Raw genomic sequence first — 14025 nt, 5'->3', positions numbered from 1 at the left:
CACACCCCTGCTTCTCCCCTGGTTCTGATTTCTCAGTTGTCCACTTCAGATTCTTCAGGTCGGCAGGGGTGCATGCACAGTTCCCCTGGTGTGCAATTCCCTGTGTGGGCCCAGAGCCCTCTGGCATGCAATTCACTGTATGGCCTTGGCATCCAAGGTAAGATGGTGCCCTAGGTCCCTCTGGCAGCGCACATGCGGTGTGGTTCTGTGACCTGTGTTTGGGCACACCAGGTAGCACCAGCAGCTCTGACTTGGGCCGTGGGTAGGACATGCGCCAGGTGACAGTTCTGTCTGTGCCAGAAGGCGGAGCCTGCCCGAATGCTCTGACCGAGCCAGTGGGCAGACTCTGCAGTGTACTTGTTCGTAGGGGTGGGTATTCTGAGTCTCATTAAGCGGTCCAGGTGCCGAGTTGTACGGATCCTGTGGCTGAAGTGGCAGCCTTAGCGGGAAGGAGCATACTCTGGGGCTCACAGGAGGCTGTGGCCAGGGAGGCTGGAGTCCTGGAGGCTGTGTGTCTGTAGTTGAGGTAGCAGGTCTTTGGCCAGAGTGGTACAGGGTCCTGGATGGTGTCTTTGGCCAGTCTGGGTGGTGGTGAGGCTGGGCTCCTAGTCACGGCAGCTCTCCCCTTCAAGATTGCGTGATTTCTGTTCCAGAGCCAGCATCCCCTGGAGTGCTTGCAGTGGTATCAGGGGCTCCCCATCTAGGAGAGCCCAGTCTGCCAGCCCCTGCAGGATCTAACTGTCCCTCACTCACACACACACCACACGTCCATACACTACCTTTTCGCTCCCTCACTCACACTTTCTCCCTCACTGCTGTCCTGCCAGCTGCCATCTTAACACTCCTTTTTTTTTAGATAGTGGTCGGGGGAGAGAGAGAGAAGTATGGATATGTGAGAGGCACATCAATTGGTTGCCTCCCACATACATCCTGACTGGGCAAGGAACTAACCTGCAACCCTGGTACATGCCCTTGACCTGGAATCAAACCTGTGGCCCTTTGGTCTGCAGACTGATGCTAACCACTGAGCAATGTAGACCAGAGCTGTGATTTTTTAAGAAGGTTACTTTTTTTAGAAAATGAAATGAGTCAGTAAATTATTTTTTGCTCTTAATTACTTAGTGTCTGATTAATTCAAAGGTTGGATTGTTTAGAAAACATTTGGATTTAATCCATTATATTCCTTATTAATTGTCTTGATGTTTCTATGTATTTTAGGACCAACTTCAACTGTTATATTCTGTTGGATCCAATGTTTCTGCTGAAAAGTAAGTCAGCTATACATTATATATTTTTATGTAAATATCTGGACACTTAACATTGAATTTGTATTGCCCATTGATTGATTCATTCGTTCATTTGACAACAATTCTTTGAAGAATTTTTTAGTAGTTGTAGTAAGTGCTGATGATAAAAATAACAAAGAAGATAATAAGATAAAAATCATGATAAAGATATGATATTTGATGGTAAGAAACTCAACATCTAGAAGAGGTTAAAGATAATTTGAATATTTAAAATAGTTTAACACAGTATAATAAGGTAATACTTTCAAATTGTAGTTGAGAGTTTCTATGGACTTCATAAGGCATTGGCATTTGAGATGGGTCCTAAAGAATGAGTAGGTTTTGCCAGATAGATAATGGAATTAAGGAATTCCAAGAATATTTTTAAAAGCATGGGATATGAGAGTATGTCTCATTTTTGAGGCTATAAAAAGCGGCTGGTGGCTAGAGATAGGTTTAGATTGAGATTGTGAGGTGAGGCTGCCAGGTTATGAAAAACTTAACATATTTTGATGGATGTCAGAAACATCTGTTATCTAATCATCTTCTGAGTTTTAAATGGAATATTTTAATGTGGAGCTCTTGTTCCTTAATAATCTAATAGTAGATGTCATTTTCTTAAATTTAACATATTTGTGCATATTATATATGAAAACTATTAGAATAAAATTTTAATACCATTTATCTTTTTCCCCTAGAGTTTCTCAGCTTTTGTCTTTTGCTACCACACTCTGTTCCCAAGAATCTTCTACTCTAGGACTTCCAGATTTTCCTTTAGATAGTTTACCAGCTGCAGTTCAAATCCTGGTATGTATAGAATAAATTAATGACTGGTGTACCCAAGTGTGGCAAAGAATTTAAAAGTTCATCCTTGGATATTCATCACTTCAGTCCGCTTGACATATTCTTTTTAAATATTGTCAGAACTGAGATTAATTTATTGTGCAGTGCAGCAGACTGGACAGAGACCAATGGTATGTTCTGAGCCCTTGAAGAGCTTTCAGTCTTAAAGGGGGGAAGGTAGGATGCAACTCAAGTGAAAATTCCACAGAGAGAAAGACTTTAGCCTGATCACACAGAGGTGTGCTCCAGTGTATGTTGTGACTCAGACTTGCCCCTACCTGATGTGAGGGAGCTGGGGCTTTCACATTCTAGCACCATCAGTCATTGGTAAATGGCCGTCCCAGAGTACACAAGTTCCCAGGCACTAGCTAATCTCTCAGTTTGAGCAAAGCTGGCTCTAGGAGCTCAAGGGACATCTTCAAAAGACGGAGGGAGACCTGTAACAACTGGCTGCTTGAAGGGAAAGCTGGATGCACAGAAAAGAAAAGGACAGATCTGGGGGGATTTGGTGGAGCAGTGACATTGTCCACTACAGTATCACAAAAGTCATGACAGTAGTATCTGGAGGGTGGAAAGGCCCTCCAGGTAGAGGGAACAGCACTTACAAGGGTGTTGAATCATAAAAGGGCCTGGTATGTTTGGAGAATAAGTTGTGTCACTAGAGCAAGCCTGTGTAGTGAAGAGAGGGATTAGAACCTTAGAGTGCAGTGCTTTACATGGTGAGTAAAGTTGTCTGGGTTTTATTATATGGAAGAAGTGGCCTATCAAACATTATTAAGTAGGTCAGGTGTGTAGCAATCAGATATACAGGGGTGAGCAAAAGTACATTTACAGGATGGAGGAAGATACCTCTGTTTTTCTTACCCTTTTTATTATGTCTTTTACTTTTCATTCTTTTTTTTTTTTGCTCAGAACTTTTTACTTGGACAGTTCTTTTTTTTTTTAAAATATATTTTATTGATTTTTTACAGAGAGAAAGGGAGAGAGATAGAGAGTTAGAAACATCGATGAGAGAGAACCATCGATCAGCTGCCTCCTGCACATCTCCCACTGGGGATGTGCCCGCAACCCAGGTACATGCCCTTGACCGGAATCGAACCTGGGACCTTTCAGTCCGCAGGCCGACGCTCTATCCACTGAGCCAAACCGGTTTCGGCTTGGACAATTCTTAAATCTAAAAAGGGTTAAAAATATTAAAATGAACATCTCTAATTCCTTCAAATAGATTCATCAATTGTTAACATATTGCCACATTTGCTTGCTCTCTGATTTTTTTTTTTTTTTCTGGACCATTTGAAAGTACACAACAGTTAACATTCTTTTTTTTTTTTAAAGCGTCCCAACTTCATCACTTTTACAGACCCAGCTAGACCCTTTTTTGTTGTTGTTTTTTTGTGAGTTTTCTTTTTTATTTTTTCTTTCTTTATTTTTAAATATATGTTACTGATTTTTTACAGAGAAGAAGGGAGAGGGATCGAGAGTTAGAAACATCTATGAGAGAGAAATATCGATCAGCTGCCTCCTGCACACCCCCTACTGGGGATGTGCCGCAACCGAGGTACATGTCCTTGACTGGAATCGAACCCGGGACCCTTCAGTCCACAGGCCAATGCTCTGTCCACTGAGCCAAACCAGTTAGGGCCACAACAGTTAATATTCTTAATATTTCAGTATGCAACTTCTCAGAATTAGGACATTCTCTTACATAACCAAACACCATTATCATATTAACAATAATTCTATATCATCTAATAGAGGGTCTATACTAAGTGTTCTCTAATTGTCTCTGTTAATAGACTTTTAAAAGTAAGGTGAACTGAATTGAGAAAGCAATTTATAACCTTGAAGCTAGGTGAATGTGGATGTGATTAATTAAGATTAGGAATAAAGATAGAGGAGAAGGGAGTTTGGGACAAGTAGGGTAGGTAGATGTGTTCAGACATGTAGTTTCAGACATACTGAATGGGGGACAATGGGATATTTATATAATCACGTCTAATGTGCAATTGAGAGTTCAAGTCTAGAGTTCAAGAAAGAGGTCAGGACTAGGGATATAAACAAGGAAGTCATCAACACATAGATGGTAGCTGAAAGATGGGTGTGGGAGAGCTTACCAAAGTAAAGGGAGTGGAACAGGAAGAAAAGAAGAAATACTGAATATTTGCTTATGTAGACTTTTGGGAAATATGAGTACCATATTGGTTAGTGTTTATAAGGTAATTTTAATATCATATGTACATTTCAGATAATTTTTCAACTTTATTTTAGATGTTCTTCACTCATAATGTTTTTGCTCCTAAATAGAATTCCTTTCCTATGATGTCAATCAAACATGCAATCCACTGGCTTTACCCGTACACTATTTTACTAGGACAGGAAGGGAAGATGGCTGTGGAAGATGTTTTAAAAGTAAGTATCTTCTCCCTTTCCTTTTCCCTTTCCCTTTCTCTTTTCCTTACCCTTCACCTACCCAACCCACTCCCCCTTCCCTTCCCTTCCCTTCTCTTTTCTACCCTCTTCCCATCTCTTCCTTTATCCTTTCCTACTTTTCTGTCTCTTCCTTTCCCTTTTCTTTGTAGGCATAGGGGTATTGGCATGCCAAAGATGGGGGCAGCAAGCATTGAGGTGGCTGGTGTGGTTGGGAGATTGGTTATACTGAGTAAATATGTAAATCAGTTGAACAAATAAGTGAATATATTGAGGAGAATAAGATCTGCATTTTTCACTGTTGGAGCAGGAATTTATAAACAGAAAGGGAAGATGAAAGAACCCTCAGGTATTATACTGGAATTGGAGAAATTGGTATGAACTCGTTTTTTTTAGTTTCTCTCTCTCTCTCTCTCTCTCTCTCTCTCTCTCTCTCTCTCTCTCCCTCTCTTTCTCTTTTGTCTAAAGTTTTACATATATCTCCTTTTTTCCTGCTTGACCCCACTCCCCCAGCCATTCTCACCCCGGGCAAGCCCCACTGCCCCAGTGTCTGTGTCCATTGGTTATCCTAATATGCATGCATACAAGTCCTTTGGTTGCTCTCTAACTGCCTCCTCCTCTGCCATTTATCTCTGGATCTATTCTTGTTCATCAAATTATGTTGATCACTATATCCCACATTTGAGTGAGATCATGTGATATTTATCTTTCTCTGACTGGCTTATTTCACTTAGCATAATGCTCTCCAGTTCCATCCATGCTGTTGCAAATGGTAAAAGTTCCTTCATTTTTATAGCGGCGTAGTATTCTGTTGTGTACTTAGATGTACCACAGTTTTTTAATCCACTCGTCTGACGATGGGCACTTAGGCTGTTTCCAAATCTTAGCTATTGTAAATTGTGCTGCTATGAACTTAGGGGTGCATATATCCTTTCTGATTGGTGTTTCTTATTTCTTGGGATATATTCCCAGGAGTGGGATTACTGGGTCAAATTGGAGTTCCATTTTTGGGAGGAAAGCTTTTGAAGGAGAAGGAATAATCACTGTAAAAGTCCTGAGGCAGGAGCACTCCTAGGATATCTTATGAATAGCAAAGGACAGTGTGAGGGGGGCAGGGTGAGGGAAGAAGAGGTGAGGAGGACATGATGTCACTAGGTAAAGGATGTTAGATCATGTGGGGCTTTATAGGTTATTGCCTTCAGTTTGAATGAGATAGAATCTATATATATATCTATATATATAAAAGGCTAATATGCTAAGTGTCCGACCATCCAACTGGTCGCTATGATGTGCACTGATCACCAGGTGCCAGACGCTCAACGCAGGAGCTGCCCTGATGCACACTGGCCATTTAAAGAGAAATGGCACCTCGGACCTGGTGCTGGCAAAGCCACCCTTGGCTTCCCCCAAGTGGGACACAGGCCCCTCTACCAACTCAGAGTGACAAGAGGGGTCCCAGACTGCAAGAGGGCACAGGTCGGGCTGAGGGGGCACCCCCTCCCCCCATGCATGAATTTCATTTACCGGGCCTCTAGTTTAATAATAAATGGCACTGTGGACCTGGCGTCCACAAAGCAACTCTTGGCTTCCCCCAAGTGGGACACAGGCTCCGCCACCAGCCCGGAGTGACACCTTACCAAATCACAGCTCATTAGCCAGAAAATGGAGATTTAGAAAACTTAGAAACTTGACCTGACTGAAAAGAAGTAAGAAATGGTGGACCTTGAAAATGACTTCAGGTTGAATTTGGTTGACACTTCTATTATAGAAGGGAAAGATAGTGATATTAAAATATTTCTTCTAATTAATTTCCTTTCATTGTCCATGAATCCATGCACCAGGCACTAGTGTCATTATAAGATTTTGAGCATAGGAAGCTCTTAAACTGAACCTCTTAACAGGCTGACTCAAGTTACTAAAAAGTGAGTAGACTGGAGAATAAGGGTGAAAGCAGGGAAAAAAACAGTTGGTAGGTTGTTGTGGTAATCTAGTTAAGAGAGTGTGGCTTTGACCAGCTTTGAGTTTGGTAAGAGGTGGTTGCTTTTGGGTCATATTTTGAAGATAGAATGTGATATGCTGAAGAATTGGAAGTAGGGTTGAGACAAAGAGTTAAGGATAATTTCAAGCTTTTTGGACTGAGCACCTGGAATAATGAAGTTGGAGATCGACAACATGGGAGGAAGATCAAGACCTGAGTCTTGTGTTTATTGAATTTAAAATGCAAGTGGAAATGTCAAGGGGCAGTTGCATATACAAATCAGGAGTTTAAGAGAGTATGCATTTCTAGGAGAGAGAAAAGTAGGAGTCAAACTGGATAAGATTATTTACAAAGTGAACATAGGTAGAAAATATAAAAGATCCACTCTTAAAGCAACCTAACATGTACTGCTCAGGTAGTGAAGAAGGACCTGCAAGAGAGACTGAGAAGGAGGAAACAGTAAAATAAGAGAAGTAATTTATTTAATTTGGTAAATAGGATATTATTGGTTGACTTACCAGGAGCAGTGCAAATAGAGTGGTGGGATTGTAAGCCATAAATTAGTGGGCCAAATAGTAACTCAGAGTTGAGGAAGATGAAACAGTGATTATTTACTTACTTGTAAAATAAGTTTGATGGTGAGCAGAAACAAATAGGTGGTGGGTCACTCAAGGATGATGTAAAATTAAGAAATGGCTTTTTGTTTGTTTCTTGGAATGGGGAGACAAATGACTTCATAGGAAAAAGGGACAAAATCTGTGGAGAGCATGGAAAATACTTATAGAAATATGGTCTGGGGGAGGCAGGAAAGGACATTTCCAGAGCATCATTGTACCCTGATTTGGAATAGTGGAAAACATATTTTGTACCTAGCAACTGGAATGATCATAAACTGAGATGGAGAAAGTAGACTTCTACTGATTTTCCATCAACTCATAATGAAAGGAGAAGTCCTTTTTACTGAGACAGTGGGAAAGAATTAAGCATTGATGAAAATGTAGATGATTTTGAGGATGAAGGAAAAATAATTTGTTTATTCATTTAACAAATCTTTCCTGACCATTGACTATCTTCTTTGTGTCTGATTCTAGGTTCTGGAGATTTAGAGTGAACCAAATAGATACATTTTGATATTGCTCTAATGGGGTTAATATTCTTGTGAAGTGTGAAGTGCCTGAAGGCTCTGATGTGTGTGGCAGAAGCAACTAGATTACCTGCTGAGACAGGGATGAATGAGTTCAGATAGACTCCTAAGGAGAAAAGTAATGGTTTATATCAGTTGCTAAAGGGCTTTGGGAAGAGCCCAGCAGAGACTGGAGGCTACATCATATTTATTCAGTAGCCAGACAATATGGTATGGTGATTTTCTCTGTTAGTGCTCAAAAGCTTAGAAAAGGGTATGAAGAAAATAAATAGCTTGGTGGGTCAGGATTGGGAATTGTGAGGGTGAATATGGAGGCCTTGCAGACCAACGTCCTTGTGATTTACGTTTCCTTTTATTTAATTACTAGGGGCCTGGTGCATGAAATTCGTGCACTGGAGCGGGGGGGGGGCGGGTTCCTCAGCCCAGCCTGCCCCCTCTCACATACTGGGAGTCCGCAGGGGATGTCCTACTGATGGGTTAGGCCTGCTCCCTTCTCCCCTTGGGTGCGGGCCTAAGCTGCAGTCTGGCCTCCCTTTGTGGGAGGCAACCGGGCTGATGCTCCCAGGGAGGAGCCTGCAACCTAGGTAAATGCCCTTGATCAGAATCGAACCTGTACCCTGTGGTCCGCAGGCTAAGGCATTATCCACTGAGCCAAACCGGCTAGGGCAGGATATGACATTTTTAGCCCTCCAGCAGCGGACCTTTGTTTTTTTGCCAGGAGTGTGGTGAAAAACCCTAGATCACCTTTTTGGATTCTTATTACCCAAGTTACTAAGAATATTACCAGTGGCATACAGGGAGCTTAGCCAATGAGCGGTCAGAAAAGGTGTTTCCTCTGTAGTTCACACTGATCTCCGGCTCGGCCCCCAGCCCAGGCCTGACGCCTCAGCCAGATGTGTCGACTCCCATCACCCTCCGATTGCTGAATCAGCCCCTCACCCAGGCCTGACGCCCCTGCTCAAGCCTGGGCAGGGGAGCCCCAGACCCCTCTGATCGCTGGCTCTGCCCCCCGCTCAGGCATAATGCCTCTGGCTGAGGCTTTAAGCTTGGGCAGGGCCCCCCCCTCCCCCGCAGCTCCGATGGCCTTCTCTGCCCCTGCCCAGGAACCCCCTGGCTCAGGCCCTTCCTATGCTGCTCAGGGCCCACATGGGGCCACCTTGGAGTGACCGATGATGTTCCCAGGACCCAGGCTGCTGGGCGCCTATGTATTCAAATTAACCGCCATCTTTGTTGGGTTAATTTGCATACCCATCTGATTGGCTGGTGAACTTAGTGGAGTGACACCAATTTGCATGTTTCTCTTTTATTAGTGTAGATACTTCACAGTTCAAATAATGTAATCCCAAAGAAAGTGTAACAAAAACACATTGGTACTGTTTGTTTAATTGAAATTCAAGGTTTCACAGGAAATAGTCATTAATATAAAATGATAAAGTAAATAAACTTGGTTTTCTACATCTCGCTAAGATGTAGCCTATAATAATTATATATCTACTACAGGCCCGGTGCACAAATTTGTACACCAGTGGGGTCCCTTGGCCTGGCCTGTGGGATCAGGCCGAAACTGGCTCTCCTACATCCCCCAAGGGGTCCCAGATTGCGAGAGGGTTCAGGCCAGGCTGAAGGACCCTACCAGTGCGCAATCGGGGCCGGGAAGAGACATGGGAGGTTGGCCAGCCAGGAAGGGACCTTGGGAGGGCTCCAGGGCGTGTTCGGCCTGTCTTGCTCAGTCCCCATCAATCAGACCCCCAGCAGCAAGCTAACCTACCAGTCGGAGCTTCTGCCCCCTGGTGGTCAGTGCACATCATAGCGAGCTGTTGAGTGGTCTTAGCATATTATTAGCATACTAGAGGCCCAGTGCACGAAATTCTTGCATGGGTAGGGTCCCTAGCGGCTGCCAACTGCCACCAGGGACCTCCCTTCCCTGGCTACTGACCTGGGTCTACCTTCGTTCTGCACTGCCCACTGGTGGTCAGCGCACATCATAGCGAGTGATTGAACTCCCGCTTGGTTGAACTCCTGAGGAGACACTTTGCATATTAGGCTTTTATATATATAGATTACGCTTTGGTTGAACGGCCGACCGGACACTGGATACAGCATATTAGGCTTTTATTACATAGGATTTTACTCCTCAGTTGCCTTTTTGATCAACAGTCTTCTAAATTTCCTATGCTGGCAATGATAATTCACCTTTCAACTTGAGTTCTTTTACTATCTTAGTTTATTCTAGCCTACTATTATTATTCTACTGAAATATTTTAGCTTGAATTATTTATAATGATGTAACCAGTTTAGCAAATGGTTCAAGGCATTATTTTCATTTCTGGAATATAAGTGCTCTGACATCAATCCTATATTAACTTAGACCAGTGGTTCTCAACCTTCCTAATGCCACGACCCTTTAATACAGTTCCTCATGTTGTGGTGACCCCCAATTTCATTGTTACAAATTGAACATAATTAAAGCATAGTAATTAATCACAAAAACAATATGCAATTATATATGTGTTTTCCGATGGTCTTAGGCGACCCCTGTAAAAGGGTCGTTCAACCCCCAAAGGGGTCATGACCCACAGGTTGAGAACCGCTGACTTAGACTGACAGTATTATAGGTGGGGTAAAAACATACCTTTAAGTACATATGTTTGTTTTCTTAGAATGTAATGGCTCTAGGTTCTAAACTCATGAATTTAAACACTTGGCTAAGGTCTTATTCCTTTCCTATTAAATCTCCTTCAAAATACAGTGTAATTTTTTGCAAGAACTTGAAGTGTCAATAATTGTCATATGCCTATGACATGGAAGCAGTTCCTACCAAATTATGTGATACTATGGGAATTTGCATATATAAAATGTATAAAGTGTAAAACTTACTCTGTGTAGTAGCACTAACAGATAACTTTTCTTAGGTTTGGGGAAAGGAGTGAGTGATTGTCTTAAATACTTATGATACCAAACGAAGATTTGAACTAGTCTGCTATGTTTAGAATGTTGAGGTTGAAGATAATTTTCTTTTAAAAAATCTATTTTCTTGGGTTGTGTTATTCTGTTGAGTAAGTGGTGATCTATTCTTTCATTGATGTTTAATCTTTCACTGTAGTGATAATGTTATTGTTGGATTCGGGGAGCAATTATTTCTGCCTGTTTAATACTAAAATGAATTAAGCTTTTCATATTGAACATGCTGCTATTAGTAGGCCATAGTATTTAATTAATTTTAAATTAGTATTCTCGTTTTTCATATACTTATTTGTGTTTTCTCTGTGCCTTTTTTACATAACTAGGGGGTATCACCAAGTTAGAGCATTGCTAATTGGCCCACATGGAGAAAGAGTCAATGGTGTTGGCCTTTTAAATCCAGTTTGATAATATTGAGAACCTACACTGTAGAAGGCACTGTGCCAGATACTGTGGAAGATTGGTTGTTATAATTCATTGTAATCAGTTAAGCTAACCACATACACAAACAGCAGAATTATGTCTAGGAAGTTCTGGTTTCATGAATTTCAGGTCAGTTTATTTAAGAAATCAACTGATACAGACCTTATTTTACTTTACATATTTTCATGAGTTTCATCATCCCTTTCTGCGAAACTGGACATTTTTATTATCAAGAAATGTAGGCTGAGAACTTCTACCAGTCAGAAATTCAATAATTCCATTTCCTGTCCTTAGTAAAATTTGGGGACTATTTTCATATCACTTTTAGTAATTGGCGTAAGTAGAATGGTATTCATGAAAGTAGGAAAAAAATTCTCTTTAATTTTTTTACCTCTACCTTTATAATGTAGAGTGAGTTTCAGTTCTAATAAGACAGAATCTTCAAGATATCCAACATTAATACTAAAATGAAAAGTCCATGTTTTTCTTGTAATTTTACAGCGCTTTGAACTCCAAGATTCAAGAAGCTCTTTGCTTCCTGAAGAGATTGTGAGAGTGGAAAGGATGACTGAAAATCACCTCTCCCAAGCTTCTGTTACTGTCCGGATTGCAGGAAAAGAGGTGACCATTAAGGTAATGAGTCAGAGTTTATACTTTAAAAAATATTGATTTAAGAGAGAGGAAAGGGGAGAGAGAGAAACATCAGTGTGAGAAACATCAGTTGGTTGCCTCTCTTAAGCACCAAGCCCGGGGATTGAACAACCTGCAACTTGGGTATATGCCTTGACCAGAATCAAAACTGCCACCTTTAGGTATATGAGATGATGCTCCACCCACCTGAGCTACATTGTCCAGGGCCAGAGTTTATACTTTCCAAGATGTGCCTGGTTCTGCCTATTATTATGACCTACATTGGGTGTATGATCCCCTTATTATTATTCTTTGGCTCTGTAGCATCTACATAGCTGTATCTATATTTATCTATGTCATGTATGTTTTAAACTGGAAAAGTTCAGGAGAAACATATGGATAGCCTTTTATTAAAAGCAAAAGTTGACCTCTGAGAAAATGAAGTTAAGTGTTGATTAATGAAAGCATTTTGTAGTCGGAGTCCTTAGTAAGAAACAGTCAGTCTTTTCAAACAAATTTTAGCAGCTAGGTAATACTTTTTAAATAAAATCTTTGTTAACTACATGGGTCAGTTGAAAGAAGAGCTGTTCTAGTGAACAGTTTTCAGAGGAGGGGAATGATATTTGGTCAGATCTCCATTTGCTTGCTCTATCATCCTTTCTAACCCTTTCTTTGAGCTCCCTAAGAACCTTAAGAGGCGATGGAAACTATCTCAAGGAAACCCAACTTGGAAAAAATCCTGACTTAAATAAATTATAAATAAGTAGAGGAAAGAAAAGGCTTACCTTCTTACGTTGTGACAGACCAAACTTTAATTATAGACTTTTTGTTGTGTTTTAATGTGATATCATTAATACTTATTCATGTTACTGTTTTACTCATTCATCAGACTGAACATTGATTATGTCTACTATGACCTAGGCTCTGTATTAGGCTTTACTAGTGCTACTGTGTACTAGCCACTGTATTTATCTCTTTGTATATATTATGCTCTTAAATCTCCCAGTAACCCTGGAGTTAATTTTATTATCTCCCTTTTACAGATTAGAAAACTGATATAAAGAGAGTAATCAATTCACCCATGATCACCAGCTAGGAAATATCACAGCTGGGACTTCTAGACAGGATTATTTTTCACTATACCTTTCTGTGTCCTTCAGATGAATGATCTCACCAAGCTAATGGTCAGGGATAGAGGTAGATAAGTAGGGACTGCATTGGAATGGCTATGGGGATATAGAGAAGGAAGTAATACAAGGAGTCAGAAGGAGTAGAGTACGTTTCAGAGAGGAGGTGGGACTTGAGCTAAGTCTTGAAGTATGACATAAGAATTTTCCAGTGGCCCAGGGGTAGAAAGATGAAAGGACATTATAGGCATTCTAAACAGTAAATCCAGAGACATGAGGTATGAGCAAGGTTTCATTATTTCCTTCCTTTTAGTGATAGTTTTCTAACTTCATTGCCTCCAGTCGCTTCCAGTTAGCCTCCTATGTTACCACCAGGCTGATCTTTTTAAAATGCAAATCTGATCTTGTCACTTCCAAACTTACAGTTCTTTAGGGTTCATGTGTATATGGTATGATTAAGCCCAGAGTCCTCAGCAGAGCATGGAGATCTTCTTCTGATAGGAGACTAATAAGGAGGAGATAGGAAATAGAAGAAGTAGGTATGTGGGATTCGAGGAGAGATTTTAAGAACAGATGCTTCTGAGTAGTTAACTAAAACAAGAGTGGGAAAGGATTTATGGACATGGATTTCAAAAGTCAGCAGGTCATTGGTGACTTGGGAGAGTCCCAGTGGACTGATTTTAAATTCTGTGCTTATAACTGAAATTTGGACAAAAACCTTCATTCTCAAGTAGTGACATTGTTATTATAAGTTATAAATAGGATGAAGATTACATGATTCTTATGAAAATATCTGCCAGCATGGGGCTTTCATTTGAGAGGGATGATTGATTTGGAGGTTGGTTGATGATCATCAGATCTGTGAATGAGAAAATAGTTGCTGCTCTATTGAAATATCAAAAAGAGTATAGAACAATGGTCGGCAAACTAATTAGTCAACACAGCCAAATATCAACAGTACAAAGATTGAAATTTCTTTTGAGAGCCAAATTTTTTACATTTAAACTATATAGGTAGGTACATTGTTATTAACTTAATTAGGATACTCCTAAGGGTTAGGAAGAGCCACACTCCCTCAATCTGATTGAGGTATGTTTGCTGAGGTCGACCCCTTCCAACTCTCCCACCCACACTAGTCTTGTGTACTTGTTTCCTCTATCTACTTTCCGAAAACCGACTTCTGCGCATGAGCCATGGAAGTTTCAA

General features: G+C 40.9%; 1 protein-coding gene across 1 annotated transcript in view; it reads left to right on the top strand.

The window, feature by feature from the left end:
* Positions 1-14025, top strand: part of VWA8 (von Willebrand factor A domain containing 8) — a 368307-nt gene that overhangs the window by 44042 nt on the left and 310240 nt on the right. The window contains exons 6-9 of the mRNA XM_015559449.1: positions 1219-1268; positions 1985-2093; positions 4434-4538; positions 11564-11695. Coding sequence (XP_015414935.1) covers positions 1219-1268; positions 1985-2093; positions 4434-4538; positions 11564-11695 — 396 coding nt within the window. The remainder of the gene's footprint in view (positions 1-1218; positions 1269-1984; positions 2094-4433; positions 4539-11563; positions 11696-14025) is intronic.

Source organism: Myotis davidii, unplaced genomic scaffold (assembly GCF_000327345.1).
Source record: "Myotis davidii unplaced genomic scaffold, ASM32734v1 scaffold70, whole genome shotgun sequence".
Lineage (NCBI taxonomy): Eukaryota > Metazoa > Chordata > Mammalia > Chiroptera > Vespertilionidae > Myotis > Myotis davidii.
Note: the sequence above shows the minus strand (reverse complement) of the source record. Positions and strands in the feature narration are given on the sequence as shown.